This window comes from Gigantopelta aegis, chromosome 1 (genome assembly GCF_016097555.1).
Source record: "Gigantopelta aegis isolate Gae_Host chromosome 1, Gae_host_genome, whole genome shotgun sequence".
In the NCBI taxonomy this organism is placed as follows: domain Eukaryota; kingdom Metazoa; phylum Mollusca; class Gastropoda; order Neomphalida; family Peltospiridae; genus Gigantopelta; species Gigantopelta aegis.
This window is the reverse complement of record NC_054699.1, coordinates 41455950-41477162: the sequence shown is the minus strand read 5'-3', so window position 1 is coordinate 41477162 and position 21213 is coordinate 41455950. Positions and strand designations below refer to the sequence as shown.

At 36.8% G+C, this 21213-nt stretch overlaps 1 protein-coding gene across 1 annotated transcript in view; it reads left to right on the top strand.

Annotated features, from left to right (window-relative positions):
* Positions 1-4337: 4337 nt before the first annotated feature.
* Positions 4338-21213, top strand: part of LOC121375098 (glypican-5-like) — a 126776-nt gene continuing 109900 nt past the window's right edge. The window contains exons 1-2 of the mRNA XM_041502339.1: positions 4338-4662; positions 8523-8699. Of these exons, the coding sequence (XP_041358273.1) occupies positions 4455-4662; positions 8523-8699 (385 nt within the window). The 5' untranslated portion in view covers positions 4338-4454. The remainder of the gene's footprint in view (positions 4663-8522; positions 8700-21213) is intronic.

Sequence of the window (21213 nt, the reverse complement as noted above, 5' to 3'; positions counted from 1 at the left end):
TCAATTATCAAAAAAGTCTTTAAAGGGATAGACCCTAGTTTTTAAACACTACAGCATATTTTTCACTATTAGAGCCGTTTATGATCACTGAAATCAAACATTACTTATATTTTATTCTTTAGATTTTCCATTTCCGTACAACCGAATTGTGTCTGGTCATCCTGGTGTTTCTAATACAAAAACAATGCATTTGTCATATTTTTATAAACGCACGTGCGTCTGAGAAGTAGCGGTTTATTGATTCGAGTTGTAGTCTATTTTTAAGGATATTTCCTTTTTTAACGTCACAGACTCTTCGTTCACTCCATTGTAACTTTATCCAAATGAGTTAAAGGGACATTCCTGAGTTTGCTGCATTGTAAGATGTTTCCGACTAATAAAATATCTTTACGATTAAACTTACATATTAAATATATTTTCTTGTTTAGAATATTTGTGTCTGTATAATTAATGTGTTTCTGGTCATCTCAATATTTGTAAGAAGCCCAAATTGGATTTTGTGTTCAAATAATTTCGTACGTACGAACAAATTGTTTTTAGGAAATAAAATTAAATTTAACTTAGTACAAATATTAGGACGGTCAGAAACACGTTTAATATACAGCCACTAATATTTTATGCAGAAAAATATATTTGATATGTAATTACAATCGTTAAAACGTCTCTGTTAGTCGATAAAATCTTTGAAATTGCAGCGAACTCAGGAATGTCCCTTTAAGGTTTGTAAATTAACTAAACTTAGTGCCCATTGTTTCCGGGTTAAAACTGGGGTCTGCGCCTTTAATAGTGAAAATACGCTAGTTTTTAAAAACTATAGGGTATGTCACTTTATAATACTACAGCTATGTTATATATAGATATAGTGTTATACATGCATATCAATATTCCACCGTTACGGATTAAATAAATCTCACACCAACAAAGAAAACGGAAATTATAATGGCTTAATAGAAACAGACAATAACATGAACTGCGTTGGAAGCTTGCAGTTAATTAATTTGCATGTGTTTATACTAACGTTAACACACAAATTTCTTTTAATAGCGTTTTTTATTGTGTGTTACAGCACATAGTGTTAATATCAGTTGGGGCTGTTCACCGGTTGGGTGTCACAAGTAAATATTGCCCTTCCATCTCATTCAGTCAAACGGCAGGTAATTATGGGATACCTGAGAGAAAAAAGACCCGTAAGTGTTTGGTACATTAGCGGCGTCCTTTGATCTGCCAGTAGCCGTAAGCGAGGTGTTGATTGGCTCATAAATTAATTAATGCGTCGACCTTTCACCTTTAGTGCGCGCAACCAATCAGGAGTGTCCGTTTTGACAAGTGAAATGTACGACAGATGAAAGCGTGTAAGGAAACTGGTGCTGTTGATTAGTAGAGAGTTGATTTGATGCCTGAATGTATATTGTACAACAAAAAGGTTGTAAAGTTTGTTTTGTTTAACGACACCACTAGAGAACATTAATTTTTTTTTAATCATCGGCTATTGGATGTCAAACATTTGGTAATTTTGGCAAATAGTCTTAAGAGAAAATCCGCTACTTTTTTCCATTAGTAGCAAGGGATATTTCACATACACCATCCCGCAGACAGGATGGCACATACCACGGCCTTTGATATACCAGTCGTGGTGCACTGGCTGGAACGAGAAAAAAACTAATGGGTCCATCGACGGGGATCGATCCTAGACCGACCGCGCATCAAGCGAGCGCTTCACCACTGGGCTACGTCACACATCTGTTGATTAGAGAGTTAATTTGATGTCTGACTGTATATTGTACAAATTCATCAATAAACGTATTACATACAAATTCATCAGTAAACATATCACATACAAATTCATCAATAAACTTATCACATACAAATTCATCAATAAGCTTATCGCATACAAATTCATGAATAAACTTATCACATACAAATTCATCAATAAATTTATCACATACAAATTCATCAATATATATATCACATACAAATTCATCAATAAAGTTATCTCATAGAAATTCATCAATAAATTTATCATACACAAATTCATCAATAAACGTATCACATACAAATTCATCAATAAACTTGTCATATACAAATTAATCAATAAACTTATCACTTACGAGGTAGCCTACTATATATAACCTTTAAGTTACACTACTGACACTAAGCTGACTAGTAGTGTGTCGTCTACTACTACTACTACTACTACTACTACTACTACTACTACTACTACTATTACCACCACTACTGAAACTGTTGCTAAAACAACCACATTATATATAACAGATACAGTGGCGGATCCAGAAAATCCATTTAGGGGGGTGGGCAATGACATGAGGCGGAATGCCAATAGAACTTTGGGGGAGGTTTGGAAGGGATCGTGAAAAAAAAAGAAAATTAATATATATAATAGAATAATAACTGTCGCAAAATTTAGGGGGGAGCGGGCCCCCCTAGATCCACCTCTGAGCTACTACAACTACTACTACTACTGCTAGTACTGCTAGTACTACTGCTAGTACTGCTAGTACTACTACTACAACTACTACTACTACTAGTACTACTACAGCTATTACTACTACTACAGCTATTACTACTACTACTACTACTACTACTACTATTACTACTGCTACTACTACTACTACTACTACTACTACTACTGCTACCACTACTATTATACTACTACTACTACTGCTACAACTACTACTATTACTACTACTACTACTACTACTACTACTAGTACTACTACTACTACTAGTACTACTACAGCTACTACTACTATACTACTACTACTACTACTGCTACTACCGATACTTTTTCAAGACAAGGCAGCACATACCACGATCTTGGATATACCGGTTTTGGGGACTACTAGTACTATCACTATCATTACCACAGAACTTTAGAACCCCTTTAATTTTAGCTACAGTTAGAAAATAATTTTATGTACATGTATTAGGATTGCAGACCAAATTTGTAACAGTTTACAGGGTCGTACCCTCGGGGGGAGGGGGAGGGGGGGGACAGGGGAATCTCACCTTTTTTTTCAGAAAATAGCATACACATCTCAAGGTTTAATTTGTATAGTGTTTCATTTGTTTATAAAAAGTAGTGCCCCCCCCCCCCCCCCCCACACACACACAAGGATTTTATTTATCAAGATACGGTCCTGGTTCGTGGATTTTTAACGACATATATATTGATCAAATTTGCTCACAACTTAGCCTTTGAAGTTTATTTTGCTTAACGACACCTCTAGAAGACATTGATTTATTAATCATCGGCTACTGGATATCTTAAGAGTGGAAAACCTACAACATTTTTCCATTAATGGCATGGAATCATTTATATGCACCACTCCACAGACAGAATAGCACATACCACGGCCTTTGATATGCCAGTAGTGGTGCACTGGCTGGACGAGAAATAGCCCAATGGGCCCACCGACGAGGATCGATCCCAGACTGACCGTGCTTTACTACTGGGATACGTCTCGCCCCACCAGTTCTAAACCCTAATATGATGGTAATTACGTCACCAAAGATTTGTGTGCGTGCGTGTGTGCGTGCGTGTTGTGTTGTGTGGCTGCCTGTCTGTCTGTCGGTCTTTTTCTTTTTCTCTTCACCTTGGGTGGGTGTATTGATAAGAATGTAAGTATAGACTTATCATTACTCCCATAATAATTACTGTTTTTGACGTTACTGTTGGTCTATAATCTTACACAGACCCGGCTATTAACAAAATGGGCACGGCAAGAAATAGGACTTGGAAATATAGTCTCTACGGCATTTTCCACGGCAGTTTTGCTGCTAATGTGTAACAGACGAATTGAATTTGTCAGTATTACAAAAATTAATAATTGATTTAGAAAAGTGACCTAGAAAGTTGAAAGATTCACTGTTAAACAATAGCCGTGGAAAATTGAAAACATCGCGGTAATCTCTACGGCATTGTCGATTGCCGTGGTTAATTGCTTGGGTTGAAACAAATGCAAGCGCATAGATACCCCTTATGCCCACACCCACCGTCTTGACTTTTTGTCAACGCTTGAGTATCTCATGCCAGGATGTCGTGACCGTGTAATACAACAGTTTACTCACAGCCATTTGGTATGCCACGCCGTTAGTACCTTAAAGACGCTAAATACCAGTGATATTAACTCCATTGAGACTTTATTGCCACGCCGCCGCTACGGTAGTAGCACGTTTACGTCAAGCCCCTCGTTACATGATTGCTATTACTCAACCGGCGCACCATAGTCAGCTTGCGCCTACTAAAGAAGACCGTTTCAGCCAATCAAATCTCGAGTTGAAGACCTGCGAGAGTTAGCGGTATTACTCATGCAAATGGCGACTGCTGGTAGAGTCTCGGGGCTGTTGTGCGGGTGTGGATATTGTGTATATTAGTGCTACCCCTCTCCCTCTGTTAGTTTTTCCTATGACGGACCCGTATCGGATTGTACATTAATGAAGTTCCGTCAGTTCGATTTTGTCAACATGGTTCTCGTTCGGAGGAATATACCTTTCGTGTGTGTCGTTGTGTTGTGTATTGTTGTTGTGAGCGCAGACGAACCTAAATCTCATCATCACCTTAAACATTGTAATCGTGTACACGAGGAATATATCAGGAGAAAAATTGGTACAACAAGATTAGTTCCCAATAGACCGGTGCATGGTGAGTGACGCTGATAAATAAATAACCGTATATTACCACTTTATGTTACCACTTTGTGTTACAACTTTGTGTTACTTTTGTTTTTAAAGCAGTAACAATGTATTAACATTGTTTCCACTGTGATCGTAACATCATTAAACATGTTTTACACTTGTTAATTTTGTAAAACCCCACCAACCCCAATTTAGATTTTGAACATTGTTTCAATTATTGTAGTAATCGTGAATTTTGGGGCTAACATTGTAAAAATTATTATACTTTTAACTATAATAGTAACTTGTTTTACTGTGTTATTGTTAAATTTTGTACCTTCAGTTTTTGTCAAATATTGTTTTAATACGTTTTACAGTGTTTTAACTATGGTATTAAAATGTTCTACAGTGTTTTAACTATGGCATTAAAATGTTCTACAGTGTTCATTTTTGTACTTCCTCAATTTAGAATTTTTTTTATTTCAACCATTTACTTAGTAACATGATTTATAAATTATAGTGTACACTTAATACTGTTTATATTTTTGTTAATAGTTTTAAAAATCCAACAAACTAACAATTTGTTTTCTTTCTCCAAATAATTTGTGATACATTTTTGCTATTTAAAATATTATATTATTATGCTTTGGTTTCACACTTTTAATTTTATAGTTTGTTAATTTAGAAATAAGTGAACAGGGTATTTGTCATTTAATGATGCAGCTTTAGTTTTTCCTTTCTTTGTTTTTTATACACTAATAACAGGGCTTCCAGAATTTTATAAAACTCACTAGCCATGGGATCAGTCATTTTAAAAATGTACTAGCCATGATTAAAAATTCACTCGCCCAACTTTACTTTAAAGTTAATACAATTTTACTATATAATAGTAATAATCAGATATGTTGCCTAAAGAGGCAGATAGAGCTTAAAAACACTAACATTGGCGGTAGGGGTGGTAACAGGATATGAATATTTACAAAATAGACTAAACTGCAACATTTGACCCAAAAATTCACTAGCCTGTCGGGCATGGTATTAGTAGTTATTTACTAGCCCAACACTGAATATCACTAGTCATGGGAGTGGGGCTACCATAATCTAGAAGCACTGAGTAATATAACTACATGTATAGTATTTGGTAGTGACACATTTATACACCATTAATTTAATTTTGTATTTCCTCAGTACAGTGTACTTTGTTTTTATTTAAAATTATTTTTAAAAAATGAAAAAAATAGACTTTTAAAAATAGATTTCCACCACCCTATTGGTGTCAGTAAAACATTTGTTTGGAAATGTTTTATTAGTATGATTTAAAGTTAGTTTTACACTTAAATACCTTTTTATTTTATAATTTGTTAAATATAACAATAATTTAAAATATTTCTTACGTACAAAAAGGTAGCTACATTATTGTTATACAGCTTTTGAAAATTGGTACAGAACTTGTATTACATTTAAAAAAAAAAAATAATAATAATAATAATACAATCAGTTGTAGTCACCAGGTTCCTTAAATGAATTCTGTTTGTATTATAGATTTTTTGGGGGGTCAGTCTTTGTATACATATATATGCAGCACCATGCCTCAATAGCCTAGCACCATCTTGCCTCAGTCAGTGCCATGCTGCCCTGAGATTAAACACGCCTTTTTCAGTAATTAATTCTAAAATTGCCTTTATAAAACACCCAAAAAGGTATTGTTAATTAATAAAATATGCCTTTTATATCTTTTGCCATTCATTTATTAAAGCAAGCACATAAATTACATTGTTTATTTTAATTACTTTTTTTGGTATTTTTAATGAAAAACAAGTGTCCCGAATATGGTGAAAATGCCCCAAAAGTGTTTGGTCTGCCATGCCTTGCCTAATTTCTAGGGAAATCACTATATATATATATTCATATCTATCTATGTACATGAAATCACAAACTTTAAACTGAAACAATTTACTGTCTGGTACTGTGTTTGGATGACATCACTAAATACAGAGTTTTACTCCTCAATAAAATGCTGAAATATTGTCATTATAGAAAATTGATTGTGACAAGAACAATAGAAAATGATTTATTGATAATGCAGTCTTTTTTTCTGATTAAGAGAATTGGTTTTCTTTAGTAGAACATAATAGAGTTATATTGGGGATGGGAAAAGAAGATAACCAGGTCTCACACTGGGTCGGTGTGGGATCGATCCCCGTCGGTGGACCCATTGGACTATTTCTCATTCCTGCCAGTGCTCTACAACTGGTGTAACAAAGGCTGTGGTATGTACTATCCTGTCTGTGGGATGGTGCATATAAAAGACCCCTTGCTACTAATCGAAAAGAGTAGCCCATGTAGTGGCGACAGCAGGTTTTCTCTCTTAATATCTGCGTGGTCCTTAACTTAACCATATGTCTGACGCCATATAACCATAAATAAAATGTGTTAAGTGCATTGTTAAATAAAGCATTTTCTTCTTTCCTTTCTTCACACTGCAACAGAGTTTAGTTTAGTCTATTTTCAGATATGTAGACTAAAGGTCCGTATACATGATTTTTAAAGTGGGGGGGGGGGGGGGGTGAAGTCCTATGATGGGACCAACAATGGGAAAAAACAACCAAAAATCTTTTACGTAATGTCAAAATTTTATAGAAAAAATGTGGACCTAAAATAATTTAGGGCGATGTGTACGCATCCCCCTTTCCCCTGTATAGGGGCCTGGAATAAAATGTATTTCCTTAAAAATTATTAAAATGTTGGTAATTTAATGAAAATTTCATTAGACTAAATTATTTTGTATAATTTATAAACATTAGCAATTTGTTAACATGGCATTGTAGATTCCAAGCCCTGATAAAATGTCTATAATATTTTCACAACACACAAAACAAGGCCCTGACACACACAGGCACGGTACCAATTACTCCTTTTAAGCATGGAATTTTTTTTCTGTAACCATGACAACATGAATCTGGTAAAAATTAGCTAATCTCTGGCTTCCTGAGACCACAAGAATATCAGTCTATCAACTATTGTACAATTAAAAAATGCATTCCTTGAAGAATGAGGAACAAATGTTTTCACTCGAATTGGGAAAAGGAAAAGTTACAGCTACATGTAGTTGTTTAGCTAGTAGCATTTTTTTTTACTATTCAGAACTATGATATCGGCTTCCCATCAACTAATCCTCAATAAGCTTTGGATTTAAAGGTTTGAAGTTAGAGGTTTGTGAGTGTTTGTTTGCTGAACATCATTTGGTAAAATTTTTATTTAACAAAAATCAGGGCACGATATTTCACGAGAAACATTGTTAAATTCGCAGGTCGGTTACTCAACTTTAAACTCATATGAATCACCGATTGGTTACATTGTGAACAAATTGCGTCCTAAAACTATAAGTAATATATATCAGTAGTCCATTTGAAAATGAGTTTATATTTTTAAAATACATTTGAACCACCAATGTAGCACAGAACCATAGTTCAACTCATTGTTTACATAAAACTGTGAATATACATGTATATAGTTTGCATAACCAAACAATTGGTTACCTAATTAAAACACACGTGAACCGACTTTCTGTTACCTAAGATTTTGAAATATTGTCTCCTAAAAATTGTTGCAAATTGCCATTACATTATATATTGATGTGCCAAACACATTATTTTTTATCAAAAAACTAAATTACTGAAGAATTCTGTTACTAATTATTTTGAAATAATTAATTTAAAACTTGTTACATAATTAGTAATGTCAACAAAGTTAAGAAATTCTAATGGCATAATTTTAACTGACTATTATTTCATTAGTTCATTGGTTCCCCAGGTATCACAGTATTTGAAACTTTTAATTCATACTTACATCTGTATATGTACCTTTTTTATTTTATTTTTTTCACAGATGCTAATATATCTATATGTTTTGATGGCAAGCAAGATAAGACTCGAAAGTCGTGCTGTACTCGTAAAACGGAGTTAAAGTACAGTGACTCGGCGGAAAAATACCTGAGAGACAGTGTTCGCTCTAGTAATGCCTTTCTGAAAACATTCATCATGGACAGTTTGGCCGAATATCAAGGTGAGTGTGTGTGTGTAGAGAGGTGTGTGTTCATAATTACATATTCTTACACACTCATTGGTGAGAACACCATGTGTTATTTTTGGTTACACATGGTTGTTAACACATGTACGTGTGTTAACAATTTCAAGATATACGACTGGCTGCTCCTAGATAATGACCAGGTCACCAATGCCATACAACCAGTGAAAAACCACAATATGGAAATCGATTAGACTGTCACGTATAGTTAACCTGACATTCATATGTCTGTGACGCGTAAGTTAGCTGAATATGCAACGGTTGATAACTTTTAGTCGAAAAAAAATGTAAAAATTTGCTTAAAACATGGTTTTTGATATGTAAGAAATAGAATAATACATTTGTGTCCATTAGATACCATTTATCTCACGTAACTCGTTATTTGAAAACAACTCGTAAAATAAATGGTATCTACCGGCAACTCATGTATTATTCTCTATCTATACCATGCAGAAATACCTCATGTTGGGCAACAGTTGATAGTGTTGGGAATCAGTTGCAATTTCATCATCAATCATCGCTTATATTATAATCGGTTTGTGCCAGCCGATCAACTTTCAATTACATGATCGGATACAGAATTATAGATGCATGTAAGAAGAGTTTGAATTGTAAGGACCAAGCACATAGTCATATTCAATGGGATCCATATCCTACAAATGGCTAATTTACCTGTAATAACCATTTAACATCCCTGTAATAACCATTTAACATCCCTGTAATAACTATTTAACATCTTATTTCCTTATAAACATTATATGAAAAGAAACATCACTTCCAATATATCTACATCAATTACATCATCTAAACTGGAGGGACAATTACGCATCTGTAGAGAGACATTTTGCTCCAGCAGTTTTTAAAATCATAAATCTGTGATAATTACTCTGTAGCAATACATCTACTGATGTGGCTGTTAATGTCAACATCAATTTACATTTAAAAAACAAAAAAAATGGCTTCAGTTAAAGAATTATTGCATGCATATTGCAGAATCCTATTTTGTTTGATTAGCTGTACAGTGTTTATATCTAGAAGGTTTTCACATCTGCTAAGAATCAGTACTGATCAACATTGTGTGAGCCACTAAAGCAAACTGTATTAACTGGCCAGTTAATACATTTAGGTATTGCACATCAAGAACAATAAACACACCAGGTTTGTGGTAATAGGGAATTTAGTGCTAATGGAGAATTAGTTATGCCCCAGTGGTCTATTACTTTGGCAGGTAAATGGCAAGGCCACTGTTATTAGTGTTAATTAATTAAAGCTGATTAAGTCAAGAGTGGCGTCTATGTCAGTTAGCTTAATGCCTGATAATTTTTAATTAAGTCTATGGGATGGTGCATATAAAAGATCCCTTGCTACTAATGGAAAAATGTTGCAGGTTTTCTCTCTTAGACTATATGTCAGAATTACCAAATGTTTGACATCCATTAGCCAATGATTTTTAAAAAAATCAATGTGCTCTAGTGGCTATCCAGAGACAGAACCCGGGACAGACATGCTTGAAACCTTAGTGGTATATGAGCATGTTAAAATTCACCGCACCACGCTCTAGTGGTTTCATTAAGCAAAACAGACTTTAACTTCTTAATTTAGGTGCATTCTTAGTGCACTGTTTAGCATGCAGGTGATGTAGTCTTGAACATGCAGTGAAACCTTGTAAACCAGACACCCATGGTATCAAGAGAAAAAGGTTCTTGTTTCAAAGGGTATCCTGTTTAATGAATTTATTGTCTTTACTTATATTTAAAAAGAGTCTGTGAAACACATCCTGAATTGAAGGAATTCTGGTTCACTGTAAGCATACAGTGAAGCCCTCTAAACCGGACACCCATGGTACCAAGGGAAAACGTCTGGTTTCAAGGGGTATCCTGTTTACAGAGTTTATGGTCTGTACTGATGTTTAAAAAGAGTTGATTTGAGGGAATTCCGGTTTACCATCGGTCCAGTTTCTAGGGGCTGTAATATGAGAGGAAGAAAGGCAGTGTACTCAACACATTTATGGTTATATGGCATTGGACATAGACTTATGGTTATTATGAGACGTTGTGTCCTTCAGTGGTCCTACACCTGTCCAGTGAGTTGCTAAAACTTGCGCTTAAAGGCACAAACCCTAGTTTTAACCAGTAAAATGGACACTAAGTTTAATTAATTTATAAACATGTAATACATTTGGCTAAAGTTACAAAAGAGTGAAACAAGAGTCTGTTTGAAATGAGAAAATACACTTAAAAATAGACTAGAACTCGACTCCATAACAGTTACTTCTCAGATACACACATGTATGCCTTTTTAAAAATATGATATTAGACTTTGTGATATTAGAAACACCAGGATGACCAGAAACACTTCAGGTGTATGGAAATCGGATAATACAAAATCTAAGTAAAGTATGATTTCAGTTATCAAAAAAAGGCTCTAATACTAATAGTGAAAAAATATGCTTCATGTTTAAAAATTAGGGTCTGTCATTTTAAGGACAATGGCTTAATCACTTCACATTAAAGAGGCAGGTATTGTGTGTATATTCCTATATGGGAAGCTATGTAACTTATTTTCATGCTTATATCCAATTAAGGTTCAAGCACGCTGTCCTGAGCACACACTTCAACTATCTGGACTTCCTTCCAGGACAGTGGGTTAATTGTTAGTGGTTAGCGAGAGAGAAGAGGGTTTAGTGGTCTTACACCTACCCACTGAGTCGTTAAAACTCACTCTGGGTGGGAGCCGGTACCGAGCTGCGAACCCTGTACCTACCAGCCGTATGTCCGATGGCTTAACCACGACACCACCGAGGCCGGTTAAGCTATGTACATGCTACATGTGGGCGTGTCATACATATTATATTGCATTCACAAAGTTCTCATGAGCTGATTAAATCTACCAGTCGGTTGTAACCAAGACACAATAGTACCAACCGCGTGTACACACGAGCTAATTAAGTGAACTCGTCCAGCCCACTGAACTGTGGGTCTGTAAATGTAGGTAATTCTGCTGGATGCACTCGGACAAATATCTGTACACATGAGCGGTCTGAAGAGTGGCATTACTGCTGCCTCATGTGCACCGCTTTGAAGTGTCTCTCTTCACCGTGATTAAACTAACACTTCTGTGCACGCACGGTACATACTGCCAGTATCTAGAGCTGTGGTATACTGCTTGTATATAGAGCTGTGGTATACTGCTTGTATACAGAGCTGTGGTATACTGCTGGTATACAGAGCTGTGGTATACTGCTTGTATACAGAGCTGTGGTATACAGAGCTGTGGTATACTGCTGGTATACAGAGCTGTGGTATACTGCTGGTATACAGAGCTGTGGTGTACTGTTGGTATACAGGTACAGCTAAAGCAAGTAGACTGGGGGGGGGGGGGGGCTGACTAAGATTGAGGGTGCAAAGTAGAGATTCTAGGGGCTTCAAGGGGTATGCTCACTCATAAATTGAAAACTAGATGTCCTGAAATGCAACTTCCTGCATTTTACAAGTAACATTGATCTCTGCCTAAAGATTTACTACCAATAATAATTTTTATTCAAAATTATTTGGAGGGACTACAGACCTGCCTCCCCAAGCCCCCTTACCCGCTGCTCCACCATGCCTGGTATATACTACTGTGAATTTGATATGTAAGTCGTGGTGCACCTGGCTGGAACAAGAAATAGCCCAATGGGTCCACCGACAGGGATCGATCCTATACCGACCGCGCATCAAGCGGGTGGTTTACCACTGGGCTATGTCGCACCCCCCCCCCCCCCCCCCCCCCCCGGGGTAAATACTGCCAATATATAGAAGTGTGGTGCATTGGCTGGAATGAGAAATAGCCCAATGAGCTCACCGATGGGGATCAATGTTACACCGGCCACGCGACAAGCAAGCACTTTACCACTGGGTTTCGTCCCTCCCGCAGGGCTAATATTGCCAATGTGTAGAGGTGTGGTATGTAGGTATACTAAGTACTGTAAATTTGGCCCACCAGGGGTAGAGTTTCGGGGGTCAAAACCTGTCCTTGCTCTAGCAAATGTAATTTTTTCTTAATATATTTTCTGGGGGAGATTGACTATCTAGAAAGTTTGCCATCTGCAAAGATAAAGATTATTTGTAATTAAGGTAGACGTATTTCTCTGTTTGATCAGTTCTACATTTAGTTTGCCAGTGCATATAGCAACAGCTATTCCTAGAATTTTTTTTTTTTTTTTATAACACTTTATTCAGTTGAGTATTTACAGTATTTTCCAGTTTGATCAGTTCTAAATTTAGTTTGTCATTACATGTATACAGTGTTATGTAGCAACAGCTATTTGCATAATTTATTTTTAATTTTGTGTAATGTTTATAACATTTCATTTAACTTAGTAATTAAGGTATTTTGTCAGTTCTAAATTTAGTTTATCAAATTTTGTATATTCCCAGAATTAGTTTTTAATATTTGTATACTTGTTTCACTCAAGTTGGTAATTAAGGTATTTCCCTGTTTGATCAGTTCTAAATTTAGTTTATCATTGCATATAGCAACGGCTATTGCCAGAATTTATTTAAAATTTTTATTCAATGTATATAATACTTCATGGAGTTGAGTAATTAAGGTATTTCCCAGTTTCGTCAGTTCTAAATTTACTTTGTCACTGCATATAGCAACAGCTGTGTCCACGTGAATGTGCGTCAAGTGTAAATCAGTGACACCCATTTTCTGTCAAGTCTTTTAAGTATACTCGCAGACTGGTCTCGTTTCATCAGCTCTAAATCTACAGGTATGACTAAACTGTAACCCGATCGTTTATTGCCAGGTAGCACAACAGTTCATTCACAGGTGTGCATGGCTTGTTTCAGTGGTCGGTCGCTTGGCGTAACCATGCTGTTTGAAGCCACTGACCTGGTAATTCATTCTGTTCTCCACTGGACCTATGAACAAGTTTCATCTTTAATGGGCTGTTTTAGTAAAGCACTTTGGCTTTCCAGGTGCAAATAGCCCTAGGCGAAAAAGGAGCATGCCTTTTTACCTGGGCCTGCCTGCCAGGGGGCACTGTGCTTCATAACGTGTCATCCCCAGCGCACCTTCATTGATAAGCAGTCGGCTTTTGTTGACGGTCGTTGAGGAATTTTAGCTATCTCCGTTTGATTCACAGGTCAGCCCACACACAAGATTGGGCTACTTTGAAAGGAGGACTTTCTTTGTAACACTGGCCCCCCAGTGGCTGAGTCGATGTCATTAAGTTGCATCCAAATGGTTCCTGATCAACCGCAGATTAGATGGACACCAGATAGCACTGAAGTTAATCCCTGTTACCTAACGGCCTAAAACCTAATTAATTTTTAATTGTGAACCCATACTTAAAAATGCTTAGCTCTGCTGTTACATAACATTTCACTATTTAAAAAAAAAATGTTTTAGTAGAAAAACACAAAAATATTAATTAAACACACACACAGACACAAAACTTTCAATTTTGTGTGCATGTGCGCATGCATACACCCATTCAGACCGGCCTCAGTGGCGTCGTGGCAGGCCATCGGTCTACAGGCTGGTAGGTACTGGGTTCGGATCCCAGTCGAGGCATGGGATTTTTAATCCAAATACCGACTCCAAACCCTGAGTGAGTGCTCCGCAAGGCTCAATGGGTAGGTGTAAACCACTTGCACCGACCAGTAATCCATAACTGGTTCAACAAAGGCCATGGTTTGTGCTATCCTGCCTGTGGGAAGCGCAAATAAAAGATCCCTTGCTGCCTGTCGTAAAGAAGAGTAGCCTATGTGGCGACAGCGGGTTTCCTCTAAAAACAGTGTCAGAATGACCATATGTTTGACGTCCAATAGCCGATGATAAGATTAAAAATCAATGTGCTCTAGCAGCGTCGTTAAATAAAACAAACTTTACACCCATTCAGACACACGCACATGCACACACACACGCACACACATACAGAGAAACACAGACGCACCCATGCACACATGCACAGCCGCACGCATGCACATCCACAGACACACATGCACACACACACAGAGATCTGTTTCTACTTTTTCAGTATTTACATTGATTAAACACTTGCATGTAAGAACATCAGGCTTTGTAAATTCGGCCCCAAATATTTTATCATAAAAAAATGTCATCTTTGCATAATACCGGCATCGTGGTTAGGCCATCGGTCTACAGGCTGGTAGGTACTGGGTTCGGATCCCAGTCGAGGCATGGAATTTTTAATCCAGATACCGACTCCAAACCCTGAGTGAGTGCTCTGCAAGGCTCAGTGGGTAGGTGTAAACTACTTGCACCGACCAGTGATCCATAACTGGTTCAACAAAGGCCATGGTTTGTGCTATCCTGCCTGTGGGAAGTGCAAATAAAAGATCCCTTGCTGCTAATCGGAAAGAGTAGCTCATGTAGTGGCGACAGCGGGTTTCCTCTCAAAATCTGTGTGGTCCTTAACCATATGTCTGACGCCATATAACCGTAAATAAAATGTGTTGAGTACGTCGTTAAATAAAACATTTCCTTCTTTCTTTGCATAATATATTTTTGTTTAATGTGTTCACCAATGCATTATTATATGTACATAGAATGTTTTGTCATTATTAGAAATTTCATGTTTTTAGATTTTTGTTTGCCAGTACAATATACATTAAAGGCATACTGTCACAGATTTAAGGACCTTATTTCTCTAAAAATGGATAATAAATCAAAATTACATTAATTTGCAGACCAAATCTAGCTATTGCATCACTTTAACTACACCACGATGGAGTAAAATTCATGTCAACCCTCTCAGCAATGTTAGTTTTTGAATTATGGACCATTGCCATAATTCAATTATTTTTACAAAATATCTTTAATAAGTGGAGTAGGCCCTATGGTGGTTACATAGATGGTTGAATAAAGTACATTTAGGGACAAATCAAATGTATATATTTTCAGGTAATACTTTGCTAGGCCATGTAATAAATCAGTGGTCTGTGACAATATGCCTTTAAAAAACATTTGCTTGTTTCTCATATACTATATGTTTAAAATTACGAGCTTGTGAATTTGTCCGTTGATTCATAGCCGATGTATACATTGTATGTTGTGTTGATTTCTGTTCCCAGTCCCTCCCTAGCCTCTCGTTTCATGGTGCACGGGAAACACGGCTACATCACAAGCCTGACAGCACAACGGCGCGACGTTCAGCAACGTTTACACAACATTCGGGATTGTTCACCACAAACAAACCCTCACACAGGCAGAAACACTACACTTCTTGTTGGATACTTGTCTTGTGTTCGCTTGTTCTTTCTTTCTCAGTCCATTCAGTTGGGAAACCATTCAACTGGGACTGTCCTTATCCCATTACCTGTAGTACTTGGTGGTACATTTGATCGCTTCACCTGTTAAATCAATGAGCTGTTAATTATTGCAGGTAAGGGGGATTTTAGGGAGGGGGGGGGAGAGTTTGGTGTCAAACAGGTTTAATGTCAGTTTCTTTGTGGTTCCCTCCCCCCATCATCACCACCACCACCACCACCACCATCCCCATTCAGTCCGGGACACTGTCAGGGGCGAAGTGGGGACTAGACATACCAGACCTTTGATTAGATAGGAAAGGAAAGAAATATTATAATGTATAATGCCACTTCAAAACACTTCAAATTTCATCTACAAGTATTTAGTTAAAATTATGTACACACCACATGGTTTGTTACACCAGTTATTGAGGACTGATCTGAATGAGAAATAGCCCAATGGACCCACCGACAGGTATCCATTCTAGCTACCATGACTGCGCATCAGGCGGGCGCTTTACTCACTGGGCTTCGTCCTGCCCTCTAGTGAGAGATGAGTGAGTGTGTTAACCGTAAACATCCCCACTAAATCATTAAAAACTCATTCTGAATTGATACGTTGCTGAGATATGAACCCAATATCTACCAGCATTATGAATTAAAAATGTTGATTCAACCAGCCATGTATTATTCCATTACTTGTAGTAAACTGTACTTCAATACACTACATTGTACTTTAAAACACTACATTGTACTTTAATATACTACATTGTACTTCAGTACACCACATTGAACTTTATTACACTACATTGTACTTCATTATATTACATTGTACTTCATTACACTACATGGCCTGCTAAATCAAAGAATTGTTGTTCCAGGTGAAAACACTAAATCTTGTGATGTATATATACACATGTATACAATAACACACACACCAGTAAAGCTCTTGTGTTGGACAGAATGTGTGTTAACGTGCTGCCTGGTGGAACAGCGGTACACATACAAGACAAACGGCAGGAATGCTGTTCAATGGGTCACGCCAAGTGGGTTCTATTTTCAGCGCTAAATGACAGCACCTGGTCTGGAGTTGTTCTCATTTCGTGCTACACACACCTGTCTGTTGTCGATAGCAGTAACACAAAATGGACGATAGCAGTAACACATAATGGACGATAGCAGTAACACATAATGGACGATAGCAGTAACACAAAATGGAAGATAGCAGCAACACATAATGGACGATAGCAGTAACACATAATGGACGATAGCAGTAACACATAATGAACAATAGCAGTGTGATGAGACCCCCCTTTTTTGGGATCCACCTCTGATACAGATAAATAAATCTGCAATGTGTCAAAATAATCATGTTAAACACCAAATAACGTTTAAAATGTGCTGAGGTGTTGCTTAGCAACTATTCCTGTCCTTTCTTACACCCTAGACAATGTGTCGAAACAATCGTCTTGGAGCTGGTTTCCTCTCTAAGACTGTATGTCAAAATTACAAAAAAATTTACATTCACTAGCCGATGATTAATAATGTGCTCTAGTGGTGTTGTTAAACAAAAACAAACTTCCAAGAATAGCCATAGTTTAAAATGTGCTGGGGTGTCGTTAAACAAACATTCCTTTCTTTTCCTTTCACTGCAGGCAGCACTCAAAGGGCTGAGTGCATCCACTAATGTGAGATGACATCACTTGCCAGATGTACTCGTTACTTACAGAGAGAAACCCGTCAACTCGTGTTTCTTGTACAACTCTCATTATACCAGCGGTGTATATTAACACCTACTACTGCTAGAAGTACTTACCAGTGCCACTTATACGTGTCTGGACTTGATTGTCTAAACATTGTGTATTAACGCCACCTACCAGTACTAGAAGTACCACCCTCCTCCAATAATTTTGAATAAATGTTTTATATTATTGGTAGTAAATCTTAGGCAGAGATTAATTTTACTTGTAGAATGCAGGAAATTGCATTTCAGGACATCGACTTTTTAAAATTTAACATACCCTCGAACCCCCTAGAAACTTTGTTTTGCACCCTCGATTTCAATCAGCCCCCCCCCCCCCCCCCCCCCCCAATGTCTACCTGCTTCATTGTCTTTGTCTAAACAAGTGTTTATGCCATTTGTCGTCGTTCTTCTTGACAATGATGGTGATGACAATCTAGCTTAGTTCTATAAGTATTTCTCTATCCCTTCCGCTGTTTGATATTTTGTGGTTTCATTTCATACAACATTTATTAAGGTAGCCTTGTTTGACACCAAGTAACTAATGTATTCATTGTGCTGGGGTGTCGTTAACCTTCAATTTAAAGGGGCAAAATGTAGCTGAGTAGTAGATTTATTACTCATCGGCTATTGGATGTCAAACATTTTGTAATTTTGACGCATAGTATTCAAGCAACACCTGCTACATTTGTTCCCATTAATAGGAACAGATCTTTTATATGCACTTTCCACATACCGGACAGCACATACCACGACCTTTGATATATACCAAACAGCTTTCTAAAATACACTGTATTTGAGCACACCAATGTAACTGAGCCAAGCATGTGAATAGTTCCTCCTCATTTTCATAGGTGTTTTTGTAGCACAGCTGGAAGCAACAGTAAAATAGACTTGTAGGGTTTTTTGTTTTGTTACAGTTCTCTACTCCTGCATTCCTGGATCCAACAGAAAATACTTGTCAGTGTTTGTACACTGCTTCACCAGTTACCCATCCATCCCCACAAACATGGCTGACGTGTCACGGCTTCAGATTAAATAGTGAAAGCTCAGCGGCTGACCCCACGAGTATATCGCCAACCTAATTGCTTTTCCTTCACTCCACATGTGTATGTGTATGTGTATGTGTATGTATGTATGTATGTATGTATGTATGTATGTATGTATGTATGTATGTATGTATGTATGTATGTATATATATATATATATATATATATATATATATATATATATATATATAGACATACACACACACACACACACACACACACACACACACACACACACACACACATATATATATATACACATACACAGGTTTAGATCTTCACCATTTTTTCAGGGTGTTAACAGGACTACCTGGCTTTCATTTCAGATAGTCTCTTGACGTTTCAGGTGGTCTATATTTTGTAATAATTAGAAGTTAAAATAACGTTACGGTTTGTTATTTTGACATAACATTAATGGAATGATTGATGAATTATAATAGATATCAGTCCAAGCACAGATTGGGAATTAAACTAAAATTATTAGTACACCTACTACATTGCTCAGAGCCCTTGGTATTACTAGGGACGTTTCTTCTCCCGAATCAGATGTCTCACTTTTTTTACACACCTAGATCTGTGCCTATATATATATATATATTTGATATAAAATCTTTACAAGCCCCCCATCCCCCCCCCCACCGGCCCTGTAAATTACTTACTGTTACGTTATTACAACACCGTGAATAACAGATAACAGACAAAATAATTTAAAATATTTCTTTACAATAATATTATAGCTTGTATTGCCTTAATAAAACATTTGTTAGCTATTATTGTAAAGAAATATTTGAAAACTATTTGTTTTAACTTGAATGATCTGTTATTCCTTGAGATCCGTTATTGATAAACTGATAGTACTATGGCACTCTACATGAAATGTAGTGTAATTATATGTAGATCTATTATAATTGTTTCAATCAAAACATTCATGTAATGTTAGATAATAAATTGAACGTTACAAATATTGTTAAATGATGTAATCTGAGATGAAAAGTTGATTCAAACATGCAAGCAGTTTTGCGTTAAAATGGGAAAATTGACATCTTTTTAACTCCGTGAAAATTAATATGCATGTACATGTATCGGCAATTTCCATAACGGCATTTCTGTCAGAGCACTTCGCCTAAATTTAACTTTGGTGATGCTTGTACCGTTTTACGAAAATGTGCGACAATTGTCGGTCAGTTCATAATTACTGTTTTGCTGAGAATGGTCAACTTCGCGGTTCTTTCATTCCGATGTGACGTTGGTAAATTAAACTACCATTCTAAGAAAATGTGCGAGGAATCCGGTTATGTTCCAAATTCAAGATGATTTATTTTAGCAGAAGACTGCATTGACTACAAAATGTGTAACTCGCACATTCTCAGTTTAGTCAGGATGCGATAACAGTTTTAAAAAACCCAACCTGTATCGCGTACTATAAATGAATGTGATATGATGGGGGACCAGTCAAGTCAATTGTGATATAATTGTTTTCTGAACAAACTCTGTTTCTGCTGTTTGAAATAGGTCAGCATAGATCCACAAAACACTTCATTTGTGCTAAATAAATTTTAAAATTCCAGTTGGTTTTATGGACTATGTGTTTGCAGCTTCAGTTTGTCCTGTTTATATATATATATATATAATATGTGGTGAAACCTCTCAAAACCGGACCCTCTGTAAACTGGAATTCCTTCAAAACCTGATGTTTTTTTATAGTCCCTTTTCAAATATCTGTGCAGAACCTCTGTAAACTGGATACCTCTTACATTTACTTGGTCCTGTAGGTGTCCAGTTTAGAGAGGTTTGTCTGTGTGTCTGTCTGTCTGTCTGTCTATATATCTGTCTGTCTATATATCTGTCTGTCTATATATCTGTCTATCTGTCTGTCTGTCTGTCTGTCTGTCTGTCTGTCTGTCTATATGTCTGTCTATCTATCTGTATATCTGTCTGTCTGTCTGTCTATCTATATCTGAAGCTCTCATTGGTATAATATCACATCATCATTGCAAGTCTTTTTGCATTATACTGCAAGATTGGACAGTTGCAAAAGTTTAGTGAATAAGTTCCTTGTTATGGCAGGACGTAGTACAGTAATAAAGTACTCACCTGATGCATGGTCAGTCTAGGAATGATCCCTGTTGGTGGGTCCATTGGGCTGTTTCTCATCCCAGCTGATGCATGGTCAGTCTAGGAATGATTCCTGTTGGTGGGTCCATTGGGCTGTTTCTCATCCCAGCTGATGCACCATGATTGGTATCTTAAAATAGCATGTCTTTATGATGGTAATGCTCCATTGTATTATTGTGTACCAGCATGTCTGTATAATGGTTATGGTGTTTTCAAAATGCTCCATTGTATCATTGTGTACCAGCATGTTTGTACGATGGTAATGGTCTTTTCAAAATGCTCCATTGTAATAAGGTGTGTACCAGCATGTCTGTATGATGGTAATGGTG